We start from the raw sequence: 27,070 nt of genomic DNA, 5'->3' as shown, positions 1-27,070 counted from the left end.
TTTAAACAAAGCATTTTAGTCCTTGCTTTAACGGTAACACTCATTTGATGAAGAGTGAGTTTTTGGTTAAAATAATTTCGAATAAAAAGTGTGTGGTTTAATTCTTTATATAAAGCCTAGTTGTCGATGTTTGCAAATAAAGGGAATCATCTATTTTAGCTATACAGCTGTAGAATAAGTCCTGCCAATTGGTATGGGCTGTGTCTGAAAGCTAGATCATTCCATTCTTTGATAGGCGATATTTGACCTCTAAGTGCATACGTATTTTAATATCTGATTTTGAAGATTTGAGTCAGACATTTTCATAACTTTTATTATATAATCAGCATTTCATTTCAGATTCTTTAAAAATACTTGTAGCATACCGGATTCAGTATGGATTGCATATGTAGGTGTTGAGTTACTTCAAAGTTTTCTAAGTTTTGATAGCCAGCACAGGCATGTTTTAATGGTTGGATCAAACATTCTTAATTTAGCACATAAGAGTTATTGCCGTTTTGGCTGCAGTTTATTTTTCTTTCATATGTGTGCGAAAATCAAGGTTACGAGTTATCAAGATTAGATTTAGATTTAGATTAAACATTTTATTTCTTAAAATCCAAATAAAAACAATAAGATGAAACCTAAGTATTTGAGCTGATTTACTATTTCTATTGGTTCACGTTCCGAAAACTATTTCTCTTGGGATTTTGTTCTTCGAAAAATTATTTAAAAATCATCATCAAATTTTAAATAATTTTTCATTTATTTTAAAGTATCTTGCAACTCTTTCATTGAAATTGGCCCATCAAGTTCCAGGATTTTCACTAAACTTAGAGTATGTTCAAACGTTTGGTGAACCGATAACGGATTCAAAAGAACATTAAAGTGAATAGCAAGTTTTTCAACTGCCAACACTGAAGATGCCACATTTTTAAAGCCACCTAACAACCTCACCTTTGACCAAAATGTTTTTGAGTCCTTACTTGATAAGAGGCCGGATGCTACACCACTGAAATAAAGTTTCCGTTTTTGAACTAAAAGCTGTTTATATTGTTTGTTCGCATCTAAGTTAAGTGTTTTGAAAAACACGGAAATGTTCTTCCTAAAAAGGTTTAGAAGAGCTAAACCCTTTTTGCGAAGTTTCATGCATTCCCAGTCAAAACATTCAGCCACAAATATATGCCACCACCTTGGGTTTCTTTTCTCATACTAGATGCTTGTCGAACAATATCTAAAATATTTTCACTAGCCTGGTCATTACTTAAATTTTCTCGTTCAGGCAGGTAGCTTAACTGAGAATCAAGTCTTCGTCTGTACACTTCCACGCGCTCCTAATTGCTTTATTGGTCCCCATCGTCACCACTGGCAATATGAGAGAAGTTATTGTTGGCATATGACCAGAGTAATTCGCAGTTTGAACCTCGAAGTCACTGATATTACTTAGCCAATTTCCTCTCGCAAAACAATAATCGATTACTGAGCTGCCTTGACCCGATACGAAAGTGAGTTCGCCATTTTTGTCTGCTTTAGTTATTCCATTTAATACCATGAAACCAAAGCCGTCAATAAATTCTAGCAGTAGCCTCCCGCATCTATTAATTACTTCATCCATAGATTTACTTACACCTTCGAACACATGAGAAACATTTTGTACCAGTGAAGCTAGATTCTACAAAATAATAGATATGGCTTCATCATCTGTTCACTGATCTACATACACAGCCAGGTTCCCAAAATCGAAATCGAAATTGAAAATCGAGTAAAATTGTTTTCATTTTAAAATTTAAATGTGTTGTCCGTTCCCTGAACTACAAATAAGAAGCTGGAACTTCTCACGAACCAAGTGCATTACATTAAGAATTTAAGGTTTATTTGCCTTAAGTTAAAATACTATTATTTTTAAACAATTTGCTTTTGTCGAATTTAAATCACAAAAACTTAATCTGGCCAAATTAAAATCACTTCAAAATTGCAAATATCGAATGTAGAACACGAAAATTCATTTCGTTTTGAGTTCCAAACATACTTAAATTCATATCGACAAAAGTGAATTTCATCTGTTCTGAAACCTTTCAACTATTAGCGCTGTTCGAAACACAAGCCATCGGTCTTCCCTCATCAACAAAATAAGAAACAATTTTACTAAACAATGCTTTAAACAAGATCAAATTTGGTTACCCGGGAACATTGGAATAAATAGGAATGAAAAAGCAGGCATGCAACACAGACAACACAATTGATATCCTTCAACAAAATCCGGCTTCCAAAAGCTAGCTGATACTAACTTTTGGCAGAAACGCCTAATAACTTCCTAGCTGCTTTTAGCTCTAGTACCCGTGGCATAATGGTAAGTGCTTTGGACTGTCATGCTAGACGTCTTGCCTATCCCATTTAAAGCTTTTTTTCACGGGTACTGCCTCTTGTGAGGAATTGACAAATTCTCCATTCTTGTCAAGAAAACCCTTTCTCAAATAACCCGTTCGGATTCGGTTAAAAATAAACTGTAGGTACCCTCCAACCCTGACAACAATGCTCGCACACAGGAATGGTTGAGAGTTGTAAGTCACTAAGTGAGCCTTGTTTGGATTACAATTAATTAATTTGTAGAAAAATACTAATTTTACTAAATTTTGAAAAATGATCCGCATTTGCTTTTTTAAAGTTTAAACACAGTGCGAGCTTTAAAAAAATAGAGAAGAATTCTCAAAAGCCTTGAATATAAAATTGTCAGGCGTAACAGAGTTGGGTAGAGCATTCTACATTCTTGATGTGTGGTACAAAAAATGCCTATATATGACTGACAGTACGTCAGATCTTGAGCTCCAGGGTAAAGTCAAAGGCATTCCTGGAAGTACGAGTCGAGTTGGACGACTTAATTGATTGAGGACAGAAAATGGGAAAGGCTAATTGGACAGAGCATTGTTTGTTAAAATATCAGTATGGCAAGGAAAGATGTGAAGTATTGCGACCCGGCCGCGTTCAAACAATGCAAGTGTTTCTGTTTTATCGACTATCATTTGCAAAAGCTCTTGATATTCGGGGTGAGTTAAGCTTTAACGACATTGATTATCATTGATTTTGTTTAACTAAAAGAATAATAAAATTCTAACAAACAAATTACGAACATAGCTTGGATATTGCCATTTGCCGAATCGTAAAGTCACCATAGTTAACTTGAAGAGATGCGATAAAATAGAAGGTTATTACTGACTCCAAAATTATGACCATTATTATAAGCTAAATCATTTCTATTTCTCAAAATAAATATTATTGCATTACTTGACGTAATCTTGGTCATCAAAAAATGTTGCATTTTTAAATTAATAATCTTAATAATTAATAAAGAAAACTAAATAAATTCATTTTTCAAATGTGTATATTTTTTATAATAAGGCATCGTTATGGTAATAGTAGTTAATTGCTTTATCTAAGTACATTATATATATATTTTTTTCAACTAAGAAAATAAAATAAGTCATAATTAAATAAAATATTAATTTAACATTTCATAGTTAGAAATATGTAGATAGGTATAGAATAAAGAATAAACAACTTGAAGTATTAAAAAGTTTACATCATAAATATAATAAAACTTTACAAAAGAAAAGAATACGACTAAAAGTGTACATTGATAGATAAAGATACAAATAATTATTTTATTTTAAACTTAAAGAACATACTTTAAATTATTATTATTTATTTGATTCGTACAAAATGTATGTAAAAAATTTCTAATACTAAAAAGTACGATTTATAATTTATTTACTTATATTATTTTGAAAAAAAAAACGGATTTTATTTATGATATTAACACAATATTTTATTATTTGATTATTTTCTATTTTAATGGCACTACACACAAGACAACGTGAAGTGGTAGTTTTTGAATGATTTTTTAATGTGTTTTCACAGTTTTTTAAATTACTTTTTAATCAGAAACTATTTTCTTTTTTCAGTAGAGAGTTACAACATTAAATAAATTTAATTGTTAAAAAACAATAGTTTAAAGGAACATTTTGAAGTTTACAATTTTTTAAATTTAATTTCTCGGTATCATACTCCAAAAAGTGGTAAACTTAAGTCTTTTTTACATACTTCAAGTATTTTTGGAATTCCTCTCGCTTAAGTAATGTATATCTTAAGCAATTTCGAAGACAGTCAACATCATTATTGTCAATATATTCATTCGCATCATTTTCAACTCAAGATATCTACAAGAATAAATACAATCTTGAAGTCTTAGTCTTAATTTAGATTCTATAGCAATTTTTGCAGACAATTTGAATTTCTTTTCTTTTTCAGGATGAGAGGACAAATTTGCTTTTCCTCAGACTATTTTATTTATTCTTCCATCAACACAGCCATGCAATTACAATGATTTCAATTAAAATTTAAAAATAGATTTTTATGGAGGGCATGGTGTTTTACTTTTGTACAGTCAAAACTCTAGAAACTGATTTTTAACGTTTGATGACATTTTTTCGTGCAAGAGAATAAAACAAAAGTCAAGTTAAATTAGGTGCAATGGGTTCATGGAAAAATGTTCTTACTTAATTTTGTATAAGATTATTTTATGTATCAGTCTTGTTTAAAATTTTGTTATATACAAATCTGAATGTAAGTAATATAAGCAGATACATATATGGTAGCTGCATGGTGACGATAATATGTATAATTCATAATGGAAGCTACAAAATGTGAGGCACTATGTTTACAGTCTTATATAAATACATTTTGAATACAAGAATGAGACACAAGCATTATAAAACAAGTCAATTTTGAATTTAAGTTCATAAAGAAATGAATTTATAACAGGTTGTGATCTTTTTGAAACTATTTTCTTAGCTGACCTAATATTAAACCATTTACAGAGTGAAGAACTGAAGAGATTGGTGGTCACTTTTCAAAGCTTTTTTTGTACAAACATCTATATTCTTAAAAGCAGAAATAATTTATCGTTCTATTGCTGATCCATTAAATGTAGCCTCTATGTAAAATTACACAGTAACACAATTGGGAAAGTGCGATGCTTCCCACAATGAGAGATTTCACTGTTCATCCTTACAATTCTCAAATCTCCATCCATTTGGATGTTTTCTTTCGTTTCCCGTCTATTGCATACATTTTGGATAAGAACATTTATTTTTATAAATGCATGTACAAGATGCAGATATCTGTACTTTTAAAGAATGTTTGGAGTGTGTTAAGAGTTCGAATAGTTTAACCTCGGCGCGTTTTTCTTGTATGTTAGAGGTCTAATTCCGTTTTTGAACTTTTCGGCGCGCAAACTCATCGAATCCTTTCGATAGTTTCGTTTATTTATTTATTCTTCAACTTATTAAAACAGAATGCATTCATTAGATGTTTGGCAACCGTTTTTGAATTCATCATATTATACATATGTATGTATAATGCACAATGCACATGTGCTGTGATTTATTTTTAACATAGGATAAATTGGAGTTTTAAAGACATCGTCAATTAAGAAAAGAGAAGATATAAGATTGGAAATCTAAAATATTGGGTGTGGTTTTCATTCATAAAAAGATTTTGTAGAATTTGAATGTATCAGTTAGAAAGATATCTATCTATCAACCAAAATCAAGCATACAGGAGCTTTAGAAGGTTTCTAAGTTACAACGAAATGATAAATTTAAGTCATGAATTTTAAAAACATTATATATGAAGATGTAAGGCCTTGGTAGTCATTTTAGTATGGCTCCTGCTAACTTAAAATAGGAAATATATATATATATATATCCTCTAGGGTGATTGCTCTCCAAAGGTCATAATATTGATAGCCGAAGACTCTTATTATCCTTGTTTAAGTAAACCTTCACCTTAATAAGCTTAGGTTATATTAAAATTTCTTAAAGTATCACTCTGCCTAAAATGTCTAGGTCGTTTTTAAATGTATTTCACTAGTTATGTGTGAAACAGAATATGAAAATTTTATCACAGGCTTTACAAAGGTTAAGTCCATCACATCTATACTTTGACTAATATATCAGTGTTATCCTAGTTATTTTTTTACATCGTCAGAAACTTAATGTCCTCCTTTTAACTCTCAAATTCTTCGATGGATTAAAACTGATTGTCGGGCTTTATATCAAAATAGTCATAAACTATTAAACTAATAATCGGTTAAGGCCCGTAAAAAGTTGAAAAAGTAAAAGTTGAATGAATGAATCTCATAATGATTCATCGTCTTTTTTGTGGATGAATTAATTTAAATGAAATTTAAGGTACTTATCAAAATTTTAAAATAAAAAATAAATTGGGTGGCACAACAGTCCGTTGAGAACTAGAGCCTAGTGACTTACTACTCTCAACGATTCTTGGATTCGAGTAATGTTGTCAGGAATGGAGGGGACCTACAGTTTATATGCCGAATTCGAACGGCTGATTTGGGAAAGCACTTTTTTATGATAAGAGTTACTCTTGCCTCTGCAAGAGGCAGTACATGTGAAAAGACTTTAGATGCCATAGGCAAGGATCGAACCCAAGGCCTCTGACATGACAGTCCATCGCACTAACCAACATGCCACGGGTACTACTATCAAAATTTTATATTTGATTATGTTGAATTTCCAAAGAACCAATGGAAATACTTGTCTATAGAACTCATGGATGTAAGTAATCTGTTAATAACTTATTACAGTGTTGTCAAACTGCAAGTCAACTCAATAACTATTGTTTCAGTATAATTATATGCTCTTTAAGGTCCAAGATTAGGTATATTTAATAATTAATCAAAAAATCGTTTAAACTACATGTTTGGTACATTTTTTACTATCCTCGGAAGCTAGTATGCTCCCATTCTAATGGTCATACTGTCAAGGTTAAGGACTCTTTAGAAGTCCAAAATATTGGGTTAAATTATATAATGAGTTCATAAAGGTGCCTGTTATAGTTATCGTTGGGAAAGTTCAGACAACTTTATGAGCCCTTAACAGAATTCTTTGGATGCAAAATAAGACCAAGGTAGCTAAATGTAATTTTTCTGTTGTTATTTAATTTAAACTTGGATTTTAACTTGATTATCTTTTACTTGCAGAAAGTAGCAAAAACACTATTATCTACAAAAAAAAACTCTTTATACAGGTTAAAAGTCCATCTTAAGTTGTGTTTTGCTTTGCAAAGAAATGGTCCTTATTTCTTGTTCCTTTTTATTCCAATGTTACAGCTTTTGAATAAAATTTTAAAATAATTTAGGCATTAAATTTATAAATCACAAAACCATATCGCCCAAATTAAAAATGTTGTTAACATTTTGTTGTTGAACGATTTGGGCAATATTACCGAACCCTTGGGCATTAAAACTTTTTTGGGTTTTATGACTTTTCAAATAAAAAGAAGTTTTCGGTCTTATTGTCCAATTAAATAACGCCAATTAAAAAAGTCATATCGTCCAAATCTTTTTCAGAACAATTCAGAAGAAAATGTATCAAACTCCAAAATCAATGTCATATTATCCTACTCTATTTTCAAATCTCATTACATCCAAATTACTAATTGACTTATCGCTTAAGAGATGTCATGCGTTTCAACATTTGGGCATAAACGAAAAAAAGTAAGCTCGCTCTAAAACTTAACAAGTAGATTATTTCACTTTCAGAAAGCAAAATAATGCCAATTTTCAAAGTGCTTGCTCACAGTGCTAGAACTCAGCATTATGGCTTAAAAACAGTGAAGTACGTATGAAGGTATGCTGCCCCCCCCTTTGCTCCACCCCAGGAGGTTTGCAGGGGAGCAGCATGCCGGACCCACATGTCGCATTGTTGTTACGCGTCTCAAAGGCCAACCACCCAAAATGGTTACTAAATACAACAATTGGGCTTTATGACATTTCTTAATTTGGGAGTTATGAGATTAAAAGTTGGCCTGAGTGATATGTCATTTTATTTCGGCTCTTTTTGGGCTTAAGGTCAGTTTATGATCTGAGTTGGGGTACAAGACATAAGAAATGATAGAAAACAAATCGTCGTAATGCCCAAAAAAGTTTTAAAGCCTAACCCCTATGTTATAAAATTCAAACTCAAAATTCTTTTAGGAAAAATTTATTTCGGCGCTACGACATTCGCTTTGGGTTTTTTTTTGACGATTAATTATTTACTTTTTGGGCTTTCTGACAAATTTTGCGTCTTAGGACCTTTCAGCTGAATGAAAAATAAGAAATTTCATGACATTCTTATAAAGTTGCTGAAGTGGATGAGAAATATATTTTAGCAGCTTGCCAATCAGATACTAGAAATTTGCATTACCTTTAAGTCCTTTACGTTGCCCAAACTTGCTAATTAGTTTTAGATACATAACATAAGTGTTAGATACATTTTGAACAAGATTCAGTATCAGAACTATAATATTTCAAGTTGACAGCTTGAAAACATCAAAAATACAGAGTATTTCCAAAGGTTGAAAGATGCAGCAAGTTTTCAATATTCCATTACATTTAAGAAAAACGCTGAAGAGAATGATAACGTTTTATCTTTCTTTAATATTTAAAAATAAAATTATGCATTTATCCGGAACAAGCTACAGTTGTAGAACTCTTTGATTGACTTTGTATACAAATCTTGTGTAACTTTACTTTTATAATGGAGAGTTGAAAAAAATTCCAATCAAACTCTCAACAATTTGATCAGTACGATTTTTAGAGGGAAATAATTGATACATTTTGCAGTGATATGAATAAAAAAAAACATACATTTTCAAATAAGAACATTTAATTTTGTTAAAATTATATTTTTGCGAACTTGACTTTTATCTCTTTCACAAAGAAGTCGCATTTAAGTCTTTTTATTTATAAGTCCAAGAATAATCAGTATACATTTTTTTTTTAAGTTTAAGTACAAAAAGGTTTTCTTTATTCTTTTAACTATATTATATTTTTCCATATAAGGCACTGATTTTGATTATTTAGATTTTTTTTTAAAGTTCAATTTATAAATATACAGTAATAAGTTTCGCTGCAACACATTCGATGTCTTATTTAATGTATCATTTTATAAATTTTCAATTTTTTAATATTACCTAAGTATTTTTTAAAGATATTACTTTAAATACTAAACATAAGCAAACTGATTTATATTCATAAAGAAAATAATAAATGTCAGTTTTTGTTTTCGTTTTATTTATACACATGTAAATATTAACAGCCTAAATAAAATAAATATTGTATGTATATAGTATAATATGTTTTATGTATATATAAGATAAATGGATGTTTTTTTTGTTTGTAGATAAATGTAAATTTTCCCGTTCTTCTTTTATTAAATAGTAATTACTTATGTAGTATTATTATAATTTATTCATTAAAAATATTGCGAATAATATTTTGTTTTAATTTTTTCGAATTTCTTTTTTCATTTGATTGTATCTCATTTTTTTTTCGTGAATTTAGATAAAAATAATACCTTAAGTAGTTGCCGGAATAAATTATTATTAACTTTTATAGTTTTAAGTCATTTTTAATTACAATTGTGTTGTAATGACTGATTTACGTATAATTGTTGGCTCTTTACTTTTAGGAGCCGAAACAATTTCGGAGGACACTAGCCATGGTGAGACCATTTCATTGGGTGGGTTGATATGGTTAATGGAATTCTGAAAATAAAAAAAGGTGTTAATTTGTTAATAAAGTGTCTTAAATAACTGAAACGATTATAATTAAATTAAATATAATTAGTACCATGTTACATAGTCACTTTAATTGTAAATGTTAAAAGTATTATAAGCAACAATAATTAAATATACAACCCACATTGATGAAATATGTAAACAAGTGAGTGATATTAAGAACCATAGAGATTTAAAAAATCAGCAGCAAAAATAAATTATATTTGTATAAACATTGGACACATTTCTTGTTGTTCCACGCAGGCAAAGTAATGGTATGGCGATTAAATCGAAGACAAGGTAATTCTTTACATCACAGATCGAGTTCAATACTTCTTTGTATGTATATTTAAACATTAATTTAAATAAACAAATAATTCCTTTTTGCGACCTTGTTTGTAAGTAAATGTTCCTATGAGGACTTCACAACTTAAAAAAAACACAAACCATTTACCATTGGCTTGAAATACGATAAAAAAATGTATGAATGGAATCCCAATTTGATCATATGGCCACCGTGGGCACACACTAATATATTACTGTCCAATTATGCAGACATAGCGTGAGCACTAGGACCACTAGGAAAGGAAGAAAGGGTTTAAAGGAGATGCAAATTGGTTTTGAATTCCTGAATTGTAATAACTGGGAGAGACAGAGTGTGTAATTCCTAAAAGCGCCAGTATTACGTTTAAACTGGGACTGCTTAAGAGGATGAATGCAGCTGTATTTCTCTAGAATATAAACCATTCAAATAACGTTTAACAATTGTAGGTTAAGTTAGGTTAGGTTAAAGTGGCTGCGGATTTAGAATCCACACACTTAGGCCAAAAGAAAAGGCCCATTGTGATACCACATGAATCTAGAGAATTACTTCTTACTAGTCCACCCATTTTGAGCTTTTTATAAAGCGAAGAAGATATTTGATATCTTTTTTAGCTAGTTCACTGCGATTTCAAAAGAGTAGTCTCCCAGATGAAGATTGCGTCTTGGTGAAAGAGCAGGGCAAGTGCAGAGAAGGTAAGGGGTTGTTTCTTCTTCTCCTCTCCAATACATCTCCTGCAGCAGTCATTTGAAGCTACACCAAGTCGTATTGCGTGTCTGCCTATAAGACAGTGTCTCGTAATTACACCTATTAGGGAGCTAATATGAAGTCTGCTTTGAGATAACAAGTCTTTAAAGCGCTTTAGGTCCAGTGAAGGCCTTATGAATTTTGTGGCTGCGCATGTTGGTAAATTGTGCCACCTAGAATTTGCTATCGCAAAAGCTGAAGCTGTTTTAGTTTCTTCCCCCTTTCAGGTGAAATAGGCATGACGGTTCCATTTTTAGCGAATGGATACCTGGAAGTTTTTCCAAATTGAGGTTTTGGAATAGTGTAGCTTACGTACTTTGGTATAGAACCAAAGAGGTTCAAAATGATGGAATGCCCCATTTTGTTGTTGGTCCATTGAGATGAGGGGTGGAGTCTTATAGCTGTACTCGCTGCCGTTTGTTTGCTAAAGATGTCGAGGGATGTCAGATGGAGGAGAGTGTCTAACGCTGCTGAGGGTGTGGTTCTCAATGCCCCGCTTATGCAGAGACATGTAGTGCGTTGGACTCTGCTGAGTTTGTCGTAGTATGTGACTTTCTCTAGTGCAGTCCACCATACTGCAACCCCGTACATAAGTATTGGTCGGATGACCAATGTGTTTATAGCCCGCAGGTTATGTGAGGTTGAAAACTTCATTTGCTTCCTATGGCTTTCTTGCATAGGAAAAGAGCTACTGTAGCTTTCTTAACTCTTTCCTGAATATTAGGTTTCCAACATAACATGGTACACCTTTTATTGAAGGAGGTACAATTACTGGGATCTTGTATTTTCGTGTAAAAAGGACGAGGTCTGTTTTTTTGAGGATTAAGTCCCCAGTGATAAGTCTATCTAGTGAGCATATTGATTGCGTTTTGGAGGAGGCCTCTCAGTGTGTTAGGAAGTTTTCCTGTGACGGCGATAGCTACATCAACAGCATACGCAACCACTCTGTAGCCTTCCCTCTCAAGGGATATTAGTAGTTCGTTAACCACTATGTTCCACAGGAGAGGGGACAGAACATCACCTTGCGGAGTCCCTCTACCGACAGACCTTTTCGTACAAAGAAAAAAATTGTAAGACAAGAAACTTTACGGCGATGTTCAAGCGACGTAATTGAAATTATGAAATTATTATTACCAATAAATTTAAATGATCTACGTTCAATACATCTAAGAGGACATCTCTATCGACTGCCATATGTATCGACTTCGCATATGTGATGGTTCCACAAGAGGTAGTTGGTGATAAACATACCGAGATGTTCAGATGATCAGTCTCATTGATGCAAGTGCCATACATGGTAATGGCAAAGGAGGGAGGGATATTTCGATTTTATGATACAAGACAGTATTTGGGTTTCCGAAACACTAGATTCCACGCGGTTTTTATTCTCTATTGTACAATATGTGTTTTTTCGTCGTTGCAGTTTCACATCCGAAGAAGACGGATGTGAGCCTGAAAACGAATATAAAAAGCTGCTGAAAGGATCATTAATAAAGAGTGTTGGAGATAGAACAGAGCTTTGCGCCACACCAGCATTTATTTTGTGGTTTTTAGACGTGAACGTATCCAATACTAATCTTACTAAACAATTTAAAAGGAATTTCCAATGAAGGAGAGTTTCATGAAAACCAAGGGCAAGCATTTTTGTATGCTTGCTTTTGAAATATTAAGTGAAATAATCGTACTTTCTCCAAAACGATATGGAGATTTTCTTCACTGTTCGGTGCAATGAACCATAAGATCACCAGTGGTACTGCGAAAGTCGTACTGCTGGTCAATAAGAAGCTTTAGATCTTCAAGATATTTCTTGAGCTGATAATTAATCAGTTTCCATGACATGGGAAAGAACGTACGTAAGTGAAATCGGTTGATAATAAGAGGGTAAGGAAGATTCGCCTTTTTCGAGAAGCTCACGCAGTGGTTTGACCAGCATTAAAGAATACCTTTTCACAAAAATGCGATACCATCCGGGCAAAAGGATTTATGTATGTTGAGATCTCTTAGGACTCTCGCCACAGTACGAGTGCGAAAAAAGATTGGTCTCATAGAACCACCAGCGCACTCAAGGACGGATGAGTTCATAACACTCACAAGCAGCGTTAAATTAGTGGCGAACTGCTTAGCAAAGAGATTAGTTTTCTTAGAAACATATGTTCAACGTTAGTTTTGAGCTCTTTCGAAATCGTCGGCTTGTTGGCATAAGTCAATGACTTCGAATAAATGTTATTGTCATTCTCATCATCGTTTATATGTCCATAAAAGTATTCCTCAAGGAACGCTTTTTTAGACTAACGCTAAAGAAGTGACCTTCTTTTAGTTTATTTGTTAAAAAATTCTCTGATGTACCTATTAATGTCAAATGTTTCTGAAAGCATGTTCGTTTAAAAATAATTGATGAATATTATTTACAGCATGTGTGATATTGGAATATAAGCAATAACTCAACAAAGTGTCAATCAAATTGCTGAAAGAACTGAAGGGTGTATTAATTTATTGGGAAGCTGTTCTTAAAAGTTTGTCATTTTTGAGATTTTGTTATTTTGTATTTTTGTATGAAATATGACAACGAACGGTAATAATTCCCCAAGAGGTAACCCAGCTTTGGTAAATTCTTCTATAGTCACTCCGACTGAATGGCAATCGTGATGCTATCAATAATCAGAAACAAGATTAAAAAATAGTTCAGATTCAACAAAACGGACTATTGCCTACAAAACACGAACGAAGATTGGAGCATGGAATGCTTGTTCCCTGTACGCACCAGGCAGGTACGAGCAGGTAGAGCGTGAGTGATTGAAACCAAATGGAGAGGAAGAGCCGATTATACTGCAGAATCGGCAAAACGAGAATGTTGTACTCTGGCGAAGAGGAGGTAGACAGAGGTCCAAGACTCAACGGTGTGGGCATCATGTTGACTAAAGAAGCTACCAAAAGTCTTATATCCTGGAAACCGATTTCGGAAAAGATTATGACGACGAGGTTTAGCTCATAAATCAGAAAAGTCACCATTATTCAATGATACGCTCCAACAAATGAGGCTTCAGCGGACGAAAAGACCTCTTTTTATACTTATCTGCATTCGGTGTACATCGGTGTTCCAGGGGGCGATATCATTATCATCATTAGGGACTGATAACGTAGGCCTCGAACGAGTTATGGGTAAGCATGGCTTAGGTCAACGTAAAGAAAATGGTAATATGCTTGTCGACTTCTGCAACGCTCGTTAACGTGTGATTATAGGGTGCTTTATTTCGCACAAGACATGTCTAGAGAGCTAGAGATTCCTGGATATCCCAAGACACCTGGGAACAAATAACATATCGAAGAACACTTAAAATTAGAATCAATTGATTCTACAAAACGAGTATAGACCATCTCATAAGACAGTGCAGCGGTGTTTGAGATGCGACAAGAGGGCAAGGGTGGACAAACCTGTGAAAAATGAACATGCTGCAGGAAGAGGGGACGCAAGGGAGCTGTAGAAAATCACTAATGACATTGTCATTTGTGCGTCGACCACATCAACACCTTGCGAATCATACTCCAACAATCATCTGATAACCAATCACCGCTGTACCGAATGTTTGTAGATTTTGAGAAGGCGTCAAGGAGCGGGACAAGGAGATGTCTTGTCACTAATTCTGTTTTTGCTGGCGATTGACGATGTGATGACTGCAACGTTTTATAGCTCTCGATGTCGGAACGGACGTGGATGTTAACATTAGAATAAACAAAGCCCGTAGTGCATTTCTAATCCTGTGTGGAACTCTAGCAAAATATCGCTACGCACACAAAGTTGAAACTCTTCTAATCTAACGTCAAACCAGTGCAGTTATATGCTTCTGAAACATGGAAATGCTCTGCCAACATCTCTAGCAGACTACAAGCTTTCGTTAAACGTTGCCTGCACTCAAATCTAATGAATCGGTGGCCACAAACCATTCCTAACGTTGAGATGTGGAATAGGACCGGACAGCAAAGGAAATGGCGTTGAATAGGCCATACACTGAGGAAACCGGACTACAATATAGCAAAACAATCCGTCCAATGGAATACATCGAGGTCATCGATTTTGAAGGAGGCTAGGTCTCAAGGTATTCAATCGTGGCCACAGCTGAGGTCAGTTGCGGTGAATCGGGATAGGTGAAACGATCTTATATATACAACTTATATATACTTAAAAACAGCCTAGTGTAGATTGCTCTAGAAATTCAATGGTTTAGTGTATTTCAAATACAACAAATGCTGTTAATGCTTGAAGCACTTTTTAACAATGCTCGCTTTTTCTATTCCTTAACTGGACATGTGGCCACAATTTCACTTGAGAAACGAAGTACGATGAGAAGGGATTGGTATATAAGTGTTCTTTGGAGAATCCGGAAAACAAATAGATTTTAAATCGTTCTTCTTCAAAAATAAGAGGTCCCCAAAACGTTGAAAACATTAAACCATATAAAATGAGATCATCGAATACAAGGAAGCAATCCTCTTATTTAGCTGGGAATAACACTTAACACCCAGAACTACTCTTACGTGTCAAGATAGAACATTGAAAGTTACCTAAAATTTAAGTCAAGTCCGATTGGTTTATTTGAAAGGAGTTTTCATAACAAAAGATACTCTTGGAAGAATTTGTCAACTCCTCTTAAGTAGCACTCGCTGTAACAATCTGGGATTTAACTTAAAACTCTCGCATGAGAATTCTTAATATGCATCCACTATCACACCACGGGCAAAAATGCTTCTTCAAAAATTTAAGATCAGAGATGCAAGATTAACTCATTCAAAGTTTTAAAAAAACGTCTATTCTGTTGGATAGTAAAATAGCACCCATTAATGCAAATAACATTGTTTTAGCTTAAAAAAAAAATCAAATCATTTTATTAATTACATACTACAAATTAAAATATATCACTCTACAAATAAACCAAACATTAAAAAGCACCACAACCAAAGGATATATTTTATTTTTTTACTTCAAAACTTACTTTCTTTTCCCGATAGTTATTTTCATTCAGTTCCCTGTTCTCCTTGTTTTCATGATTTCGTTCTTGATTCGAAATTATATTGGACACATTTGTAACCGGCGCAGCCGGTGGTGCGACCACTTCCTTGCGCTCGTCGACAATGCTGCTAATATTATTAATGAATATCTCATTTATAAGTGAGTCCGTCGTCGAGACAAGGGTCGATGGAATTTGAGTTGGAGTTAGCGGTGGAGGTGGACTGCTGGGTGTTGTTGCTGTAACAATTGTCGTTAATGTTGTAGAAGCAAAAGCATTGGTGGGACTACTAGGCGACGACAATGACAACGACGACGGTGGAATCGGTGACGATGTAGTAGTAGTTGTTGTTGTAGGCGATGTCGATGATGATGGTTTTTGTTCGGTTATGCTTAATGTGAGCTTGTCACCGCCCTACGATGATGCAGTCAAGCAATAATACAAAACAAAAATAAAACATACAAAACAAAACGAAAAAAAAGAACACAAAAACAACAACAAAATTGCATCATGTGGACAAATAAAATAAAATTTTTAAAATTTAAATTACATTTAAATGAACAACAACATTATTATTTGAAAGAATAAAAGTAGGTGAGAGAAAATGCGTGAATTAAACAAAATTATTCTAGCATTTAATTATATTATTACACGCTTGGGTAGTAATAATTATTTTAACATAAGTTAAGAACATTATTTGAAAATTAAATTTAACGTTACTTACGACTGATATGTAGGTAGCATTGATAGAATCTGGTCCATCGGAATGATATAAGCTGTTGTTCAAGGATGAGGCTGCAGGAACAAACATCTGATTTGTTAGCTTAGCATTGTTAGCTGCTCCAAGTTCTTCTTCGACTCGGGCTAAGAGAAAAAAAAGTGAAACACATTAGTTGATGATTTCTGAAATTAAAATTGTAGAATAATAAACATATGCCGGAAGGGGCTCAATAGGCTTTTTTGTTGCAGACCAATAAACATCTCGATAATTTATTTATTCATTTTTGCGTATCTCAGATGGGGACGATGAGGGCTTTGTTTTTTTTTTTTAATATTGTCAAAACTTTAAGGATAGGCGCAATCACAAATAAGCTTTGCTACATAACAGCTTATTTATTTAATCTACAAGCTAAAGACACAACAAATGCAGAAAAGAACAAATACATAGGTACGAGTATATGCAAAAAATAAATAATTTACAATTAATGCTTAATTTCTTAAAAATAGATAATACAAATCAATTTGGAATTTGTTTCTAGGCCATGCTATGTCAATGTGACTAATTACTTCGTTGAACTCCCTAATTGACGTTAAAACTGGTTCATTCTTTCCATCCTATGTTTAGATTGAAAAAGAAGGTATCTATCTTTCTCTCAATGGTCTAATCGGGGCATAAATACAAATTAACGATAAAATGTTAGGACACTTTATATGATAACATAAAATATGGCGCACAAATATTATATCATGAATAGTTTTTCGAGATTTGAGAGATTTCAGACCCAGAAGATTAGGTCGAGCTTGAGAATCTCAATAAAAATTCCAGCGCACTTTACAAAACACATATTTTGTGAAACGATTCTGAACTTTTTCAATTCTATCCGAAAATGTTCGTTGGAAAGGATTCCATATGACATTAGCATACTCAAGTAATGATCTAACTAGTGAGTTATATAGGATGAAAGCGTATAGGGATCCGAAAAGTCAGTTGAGTTTCTTTTAATGAAACCAATCATAGAGTTGGATTTAGCGACAATAGCATCCATGTGCGGAACAAATGTAAACTTGGAATCAACCAAATCCTTTACTGTAGCAGTTCTCTGAACAGGGATCATAAGTTTTGAGTTTCCTAGAGAGACGCAGATAGCGAAGCATTTCTTGACATTAAGTTTTAGACAGTTAACCAAACACCAGTTTGGTCTATTTGGAGATTAAAGTAATCATAAATAGAATTCACTTTTAAATATAATTAATTTTTAACATTATTTTTCGAACCAGACTTATAAATTGGAATCAGGAAAGAAGATTTCCATTTATCCAAAAATATTCCGGACGATAAAAATAAGCTGAATATAATTTGCAATGGAAAGCATACAGAACTAGAGCATTTTTTTAAGGCAAGATCAAGAATGCCATCGACACCAGGAATGTGATTGTGTTTAAGATTCTGAAGACCATTTAATACAACAGATAAATGTAAGTATATTGAGCCAAAAACTATTTTAGGGGATATATCAGAAAGAAAATGCAAGTTTCCTTGGGAAATGGAGTAAACTATTTCAAACAATTGAGCAAAAAAATCAAGAGTTTTATTAATGTCACTAGAATTATCACCTCTAAAATTCATCGTAGTGGGAAAGCCAATTGATTTCCTTTTAGAATTAGTAAAACTCCAGAATCGTTTCGGATCACTTTTTAAATTCAGCTCATTTATTAAATTAAGCTTGGATATTATAAACAAATATCAGCTATAACATCAAATCGAACCCAACCATTTTTCCATCGATTTCATCGAGCTGTATAGGGAAATGTCTAGTTTTGGCATCCCCGCCAAACTTGTCCTTTTGTGCAGGAGGAGTATGGAAATTAAGCTGCTCTATAAAGGTTGAAAACAACTTAACAGAACCATAGCTCACACGTCAACACTAGAGGCACTATCTTTTAAAAGTCTGTCTAATTACTAGCATATGTTGATGACATTGACCTAATAAGAAGAATTCAGTGTTTTAGAATTTTGAGGTTTCGCTTGGAATGACCAAATGGTCTTCCTATAAGTTTGTCGAGTTTCAGGAGTTTTCCATCAGGCCTGATGGCAGCCAGCAAGGTAGTTAGCAAGATTGGGCCTTTTATGAGTATTGAGGCAGATGGGAAAAAATGGGTTAAATGGTTAATGAGGGCAAAACAAACTACATGATGTCATCAAGAATGGATTTACAACACCGATGTCTCGGTCAAAACGTCACCATCAATAGACGTAACTTTTAGGTAGTAAAGGACTTCGTCTATCTAGGCTCGGCTATGGACGAAGAAAACAACACCAACGCTGAGATCAAACGAAGAATAACTCTTGCTAACCGCCGTTTCTTTGGGCTAAGACCCTCATTATCCCCGTCCTGTGTTACAATGCAGAAGCTTGGAATATGACAAAAGCGGATAAGAAGCACCTTGGGTCGTTTTGAGAGAAAAGTTCTTCGTGTGATCTAAAGTCCCGTATGCATAGAAAGAGAGTGAAGAAGAAGATGAAAAGACTAGCTGTAAGGGCTGCACAGCGACGTAGACGACTTAGTCAAAAGGGTAAATTTCAAATGACTAAAATGGTTGGGTCTCGTAGAGCGCATGGACACCAATACTCCGGACCGAAAGGTCTTCGAATCTACACCCACAGAACAGCGGAGTAGAGGAAGACTACGGATCAGGTAGAGCGCACAAGTGAAAAGTGACCTCACCCAACTTGGAGCGCGAAACTGGAGACATCTAGCTTAGGACTTAGCTAGATGAAGAAGTTTGTTGGGTGAGGCCCTAGTAAGGCTGGAAGGAAGACTTCTTAGCGCTTCATCGTTAGAGCTTATTATTTCATTGATAATCATGCCTTTACAAAAACTAGCATTCTCAAACTGGCCAAAACCGGGACATTTGGAGAGGAATTAAATCATCGTCTTCTTTTCTTGTTGGTACTACAACTACAGTGGGTGTTATAAGAAATGTCAGCATCCGGGATACATATTGCAGTATTACTGGATTTATTGTGGATGGGTCTACCATACATAAGAGATAGTAAGGAAATTTAATTATATAGATGACGTGTTGCTTGTCTCCATGTTTGCTATGTTATGTATTTGTATGTTTATTTTTAAAATAAAAACGATTATAGGTAGTTTTCTTAAAAATTTTACAATTTATTAAAACTTTTATGTTACAAACAATTTTTTTTTAATATATGTAAATAAAATTAGCGACGCGTTTCAGAACTCATGTTTCATCATCGGGCTACTGTTTACTCAAGTAAAAAAAAATCAAAAAATTGTTTGTAACACAAAAGTTTTAATAAATTGTAAAATTTTTAAGAAAACTACCTATAATCGTTTTTATTTTAAAAATAAATATACAAATACATATATCTTTCTATATATATTCTAGTGATTTATACTCGAAAAAAAATTTCGAAAAATCGAAATGAATTAGCTTTTCATAGTAACAAGAAAAATGCTAATCGTTTCCATAGTGACCCATGAAGGGTCAATTCGACAGCCTCTTCAATTGACTGCAACGCAAATATTAGTGACTGGGTGGTTGATATTCAGACTATAGTTCTTATCGACATTTTTGTGGGTTTTTTAATTGCTGTCAAAATCAGGTAGCCTAAAAAAATTAGAAATATTTAATGAATCGCAAAAAATTCCGAAATCAACTGTTCAGTGTGCACTCCATTTTTAAACCAGCATAGTTATAGTGAAGCCTCTTCTAACATGTCTTCTAATATTTTCTGATTAAAAAAAAATACTTTCAAACCCTTACTGAGGCTCAAAATAAGCAGCACAGTCGTCGGTTTTTGTCGCAAAAATATCAGATAAAATCAGCAACGCACATATGCAGTTGGTTTTTGGTTTGTTTTAATTTGTATTAATTACATAGCGAAAATTAAGAAGAGGGCTTAAAACGAGGTTTTGAAATTTTCAACGAATATATTGGAAGAAGCAGGGCTAACCAATATTGAGGAGAGAATATTTATAATTACCACTAAGCTGTTTGCAAAACTAATTTCATCCAAAAATTCGATAATAGATAACAATGTCAAAAAAGCGTCATCGCACTTTACATTTAACAGTTGACAAGTCTTTAATATCGGAAGCGCTTTAAATTTGATTTGTTTTTGTTATATTTAAATCAATTTAAATCATACTTGTACACTTTACATAATATTTGTATGTATCAAATAAACATTTTTATCATTTTTGTGAATAAAGACATCCCCTGAAGAAGACGGCAATCACCTTCGAAACGTTGGGAAAAATCAGATGAAAACTATTTTCATCTAATCATCAGAAAGCTCAACAAAGCCGATGAGAATCACCACTTTAATTGTTCTCAAATCAAACAATAACATCTACCGCCAACTCTTTCGAGCAATGGATGGAAGTTTATCTTCACTGATGGTTCGAAGTCAACGAAAAAAAAACTCATTTGCTGTGACACATGAAAACAGGTTAATAGCCAGCATTGGTCATCAAAACCCCAAAAAAACAGTGAACTGATATCTGAAATCATATATTAACAAATTACATCGCCAAAGAATGTGTTATTGTGAATTCCTGGACATGTGGGAATTCAAAGTAACGAATGCTGATATTGCAGCTAATTCGACCAAAAACTCTCCTGTATTCATCTTCAATACCCACAGCAAACATATACAAAAAGCAACTAAGATCAAAATAAGACACCAATGGAACTTATACCACCATCCCTACAAGAAAGTTAACCAAGATAAACTCATCCCCGTATACGCGACAAACAATTCCAAATACAAAATCTCTAACTTTGTACGACTAAGACTTGGATACACTGCTCTGTGTTGACCCAAAACCACTTGGTGTAATCCAACAAAGAGGTGATTCATATAAGCCGAAAGCACTCATTTTATAAAAGAGAGCCTAATACTTAACCCTATAAAATGCTCTCGAAATATCAAGCGCAATAACCTTAATTGCTCGAAAACGATGTAAATATTGTTTTTGTCAGGAATCATGAGATCACCAGTGTAACGGCTGCTCCTCTCGCAAACAGCACAGTCTACTGACAGAGTTTTGATTATAATGACAATGGGGCTCTGTGGATAAAAATTCCCAAGAGATTTTTCTTTCCATTCAAATTTCAGAACGTGAATAAAGTCGAAAATATCTCTTGAAATTTATTAGGATCGAAAATATAGTATCGAGAAGACATTGGGTCCTAATGGAAAAACTGTGGAGGTTTTACTCCCAATATTGCACTTCACCTACATCGGGACAGATTGCCAAGAATTCATCAATGTTGCGTCTCCGGAATCCAATTCATCAAATGTGGGAACAGGAACCAATGAGGCTAAGAGAACAGAGTGCATTTTACTAAACACTCTAAACCAGGATCCATTATTGTGGGAATGCTTACAGCAACATGGCTCGTAGACAGCGTAGCGTCTTAGAAGTTATAAAGTAATATTAACTCTATGAATATTTCGATGAAACTAAAAACGTAGACATGTTACTATTATTACTAATGTACACATTAAATTTTAACTTATTCTATCAATATTCGAGAAGTTTTGAACACATAAGTTTAATAATAATTTTACGAAGTACAAAAACAGCATAAACCGGCATTCTTACCTTTCAAAATATTGCACTTAATGTGCCCAGGCGGCAGAGCTCCAGATCCAACATTTGCCATTTTCACTTGGTTGTTTGGTTTTTCGTTGTTATTTGATAATCTCTTTAAAGTTTCCGTATTATGTTCCATATCAGATGTTTTATTAATTGTAACTCTGTTTTGTTTTTATTTATGTAAATAAATAAGAAAGTTGAATTAAAAGTAAACAAATATTTATTTTTATATTACAAAAAAAGCTTCTACACAAAAATAATGAAAAAGCATTTGAAAAAAAAAGAATTATGTGAAAAATATAACAAAACAAATAATTATATGATATTATCTACCTGATACTGTTAGCATCATTAATTGCTTCGGTAGCTAGGATTGATGGGGATGGATCTTTTACAATAGACTTAAGCAATGAATCTAGCTCCTTATCTTTATCCGATAAGCCACTTTTTATGCTGTAAAAGACAGATTTATTTACAAGAAACATAATTAAAAAAAACATTAAAAGAAGTCATAAACTACAAGCAAAAATAAAATGATAAATTTAACTTTCAAATACTAATTACTCATTTTCAATAATAATACTTTGTATAATCTTTTGTTGTCCGAAACAACGAATAAATTATAAATTCAACAAAAAACAAAACAGTTGTTATTTTGTAAAACAACACTAGAAAATAATTAGTAGTGGACAGAACAAGCAGCGACTGTAAAAGACAATTTGAACAATTGCCAAATGTTTATTTAGCGCGACATCTATCGCTATCGGTAAGCTGTTTAACGCAACGCGATCATCATCGGGTCCATTTGTCATGTATTTTGAAATTTTGTTCTCTGCTAATTGCTCTGAAACAGGGAACTCAGAGAAGCGTTTAGATAGATTGTGTTTTGCCTTCTTGACAAGAAAATACAATATGTATTGTAGATTGTGTTTCTTTTTGTTATAATTTTAATAAACTGTACCTTATAAAAACAAGATGGGTATCCAAATTCAAGAAAGTGAATCCTTTAAAAAAAGGAAACAATTATTAAATTATTCTAGAGAACAATAATTGTCTTCTTCATACCACTCATAACAATTTACTGAAATTTATAGGTGGGATTTAAACCACAATGTAGAAGGTAGACGCATGTACGTGATATAGATCGTTATTCAAAGATTACAAATTACGGAAAAAGTGAGTGTCGTTGCTTGAATTAATTGGTTCAGATAATTCATTCGTATTTTTAGTGGGAAGCAGATGGCAGATGGATTATTAACTCGACCACGTAGTTATAATTTTCAGATATAGTTTTGCATTAAAAGCCATGTATAAATTATAAAATCTTACAGTGTGTTTTAAAAAACTGTTGATTTTATCGACGTTCGTAGCATGTTTTTAATTTCATTTCAATACTTGTGTATTTAAGAGGTCACAAATGTTCATAATTAATGCGTGTCAAAACATTACTTCTGATATAATTAAAAATATTTCACACAGTTGTACCGCTTCCCTTGTTGGCAGTGATTTCAATGTTTAACACAATCTAACTTGATTTATTAGAGAGAGAAAATTGAATTGAAGTGAATTTGGAAATGGATCTTTATCTACACTAATATTATAAAGAGGAAAGATATGTATTTTTGTATGTAACGAATGAACTCAAAAAGTACTGGACCGATTTTAATAATTCTTTTTTCTTTAGAACGCTACATTATCGCTGAGTAACTTAGGATATGCAAACGACGCACGTTGCTATAGCAGTTTCAGGAAAGCATCTTAGCACCCTAAAAGAACTCTTACAAAATGTCTTAGACAGACTAATTCTTTAGGCTGATCAGTGTGGACTGGGTGTTAACACAGACAAAACCGATTTGGCTTTATTGTCAACCCTCCCTATATTAAAGGAATCCAATTTAAATTCTCAGACAAGGCTAAATACCTGGGTCTTGTTTTAGATAAAAAACTAAATTGGAAATTCAACGTAGAGAAACGAGTCAAAAAAGCTACTGTAGCTCTCTTTTCTTGCAAAAAAGCTATTGGTAATAAATAGGGCTTACAACCCAGAATCACGCATTGGCTATACACATCGGTATTCAGACCGATTTTTACGTACGGTGTGGCAGTATGGTGAACTGCTTAAGAGAAAGCTTTAAACAGTGACAAATTAAATAAAGTCAAACGTTCAGCTTGCCTATGTATAAGTGCATCGCTTCGTGCGATCCTATCTGTGGCACTGAACAACTTACTCCAACTAACAACTCTTGACATATTTAGCAAACAAGTAGCTGCAAGCTCTGCTATTCGCCTCAAAGCTTCGTCGCAGTGGACTTACACCAACATTGGCCACTCCGTTATTCTTAGGTATTTAGAATCAATTCCAGAGCACACAGACTACACCATCTCCCAACTGCAATTCGACAGAAATTTCAAGATTTCTATACCTCCCAGATCTTTTTGGGAAGATAGGAAATTGCCTGGAAGACGGAAGTGTGTACTCTGAACAACTGAAATTAAGTCTCTCATTCTGCCTCCCTAATCATTGTAGCGTGGCGGAACTATTGGCGATAAAAGAAGTCTTGTCCTGGCTAAAAGGAAACGTGATATCAACATCTGATATCCGTATTTTCTCTGATAGCCAGGCCGCTATCAAATCTCTGGCCTCTGTCTCTACAAACTCTATAACAATCCATAACTGTCGATCATCTCTAATGCAGATGGCATAACAGTTAAATATTCACCTTTGCTGGGTGCCGGGCCATAGAGACATTCCAGCTAACTGTAAGGCAGATGAACTCGCCAGGAACGGTACAGTATAGCCCATCCTACCACGTTTGGCAAGTACTGGCATCGCTACTTGTAAACTGTTGCTAATGCAAGACGCTGTGAGGAGGGCAGGCTCCAGGTGAAACAACATCACCACGTGTCAAGTCACACAAAACATCTGACCAACGCTGGATTTCAAACGTTCAAGTTTCTTGCTCTCTCTCTCTAAGCAGATCGCATATAAGCTCGATAATAAGTGTCATAACCGGACACCGTCTAACAGGAAAGCACGCCACGACACTAGGCGTATTCTCAAATGACTTTTGCAGAAGCTGTATGGACGAGGAAGAGGAAGAAACAGTTCTTCGCAACGCAAGAATTACCTAGGAGAATTCTTCTTTAACGATCATTAAACTGGCCTAAGTGTGTCCGTTTCCATCTTGGACAGCCACTATAACCTAGCCTAACCTAACATAGGATATATTTAGTATTAGATTACTATAGAAATCTATAGAAATTCCTATTAAAATCCACCGAAGGTGTAAAAAAATTAGGCATAAAATGTCTTTGATCGCATACGCTGCCAAGAGTATTCCTGATAAGACAATGAATAATGACAAAAGTTTAGGAGACTTTTGATTAACTTCTCCGAATCGCTCACAAAAATTAGTTGAAGCCATACCGTGCCGTACATACTCGTATGATGTTAACGGGTTGTCAGAATTGGTCAATTCAAACCTAACCAAGTTAGTTAGTATTATTGAAAATGTGGAAAAAACATTGGTTAAATACGTTTTTGGACGCGCCCGGTAACACGGGTAAGACCTTTCTTGCCAATTTAGTACATATTGTCAAAAGTACAATTATGCGGAAGAAAAGCGGCTTCGTCAGGAATTGCTGCAACCCTATTAAATGATGGGGAAAACGGCTCACTCTACGCTTAAATTACATTTGGCTGTTTCTTTAGATCAACAGTCTGTATGCTCAATCCGTAAAAATGGTCCAGCTCTTACAGGACACGTCGTCGCTGATTGTTTGGGGTGAGTGCACCAAATGCCATAGGGCAGTGGACCGCACATTGAAAGATATAAGAAACTCATGCAATATGATGGGTGGCGTAACTTTTAGTTTTCGCTGGAGACTTTGGCCAAACTCTAACTGTAACAAAAGGTACACATGCCGACGTTATTAAAACATGCCTCAAATCATGGCTATCAATTAAAGCTCTCAATTTGCACACGAATATGAGAGCACATTTATGCAATAACCGCGGTGGTAATTTCTCAGAAAATATACTTAAATTAGGAGACGGAAAAATTACTTATCCAATTTCAAACAGCTCCCAAGTACTGTTGGATATTGAATTGGCTTAAACTGTTCACAGTCTTGAAATTCTTATAGACACAGTCTTTCCCAACATCAACAATCTTACAGTAAATTTCCATTGGCTCTGTTCGAAACTTGAAACAGTGCACTACTCACAGGAATTTTTAAATTCCCTCAATCCTGCTGGCTTGCCATCTCATGAACTTAAATTAAAAATAGGTACGCCTGTTATGCTTTTAGGAAATTTAAGCCCTCAAAATATGCGTCATCATGGTAAAAGACTATTGATCAAAGAATTAAGAGATAATGTGATTGTAGCAACTATCATTACGAGTCTCCTGGCCGGTCAACTCGCACATGTTCCGCGGATCCCGATGATACCAACTGATTTGCCCATATCTTTTAAAATTTTACAGTTCCCTTTAAAAATATCCTTTGCCCTAACAATAAATAAATCCAAGTAAGAGGTGGACCGGAAATTCTTTTTTTTAGCATTTTAAGTTTTTGATTGGTGTAACGTCATTTTGTATGTCTTTTATTTGTGTAATGCAGACAACTTGAGTCAAGAACGACTGCAACGTATATGTGGTAGAAATGCAATTGATTTTGCGCAAACAACAGTCCTCCAAACCCCAAATTAAGGGATGTTGGGTCACAGTAATGACTCCTCATTATCAATTTATTTAAGCACGACAGAGAATAAGCACAATACAGTTTATTTCATGACAGAACCCTTTTAGAAATGAAAATACAATTGTTCTCCAACTCTATTAAACGTAGGTACACAAAATTCAAAGATGAGCCGTTTTGAGACTATTTTTGTTTTAAGGAACACAATTTTAAACATATTTTTAAGTTTTCTTAGCAGATACTGTTATATGTATTTGCATTTGTGTTCGAAGTATCGTTTGTATTCGTTAAAAGAAATTTTCTGAAGATATTCAACCCCGAGCAGGCCCCATTTGGCTTCA

At 33.9% G+C, this 27,070-nt stretch overlaps 1 protein-coding gene across 3 annotated transcripts in view; it reads right to left on the bottom strand.

Annotated features, from left to right (window-relative positions):
* Window positions 1-8,919: 8,919 nt before the first annotated feature.
* Window positions 8,920-27,070, bottom strand: part of LOC129940379 (band 4.1-like protein 5) — a 52,944-nt gene continuing 34,793 nt past the window's right edge. Inside the window, exons 7-11 of one of the 3 annotated variants that reach the window (XM_056048695.1) lie at window positions 22,362-22,481; window positions 22,035-22,189; window positions 16,397-16,536; window positions 15,658-16,086; window positions 8,920-9,588 (exon numbers count right to left, since the gene is read on the bottom strand). In XM_056048695.1, the coding sequence (XP_055904670.1) occupies window positions 9,457-9,588; window positions 15,658-16,086; window positions 16,397-16,536; window positions 22,035-22,189; window positions 22,362-22,481 (976 nt within the window). In that variant the 3' untranslated portion in view covers window positions 8,920-9,456. The remainder of the gene's footprint in view (window positions 9,589-15,657; window positions 16,087-16,396; window positions 16,537-22,034; window positions 22,190-22,361; window positions 22,482-27,070) is intronic. The other 2 variants (XM_056048698.1, XM_056048696.1) reach the window with 2 other exon arrangements.

This window comes from Eupeodes corollae, chromosome 1 (assembly GCF_945859685.1).
Source record: "Eupeodes corollae chromosome 1, idEupCoro1.1, whole genome shotgun sequence".
In the NCBI taxonomy this organism is placed as follows: domain Eukaryota; kingdom Metazoa; phylum Arthropoda; class Insecta; order Diptera; family Syrphidae; genus Eupeodes; species Eupeodes corollae.
This window is presented reverse-complemented; position numbering and strand designations above follow the sequence as displayed.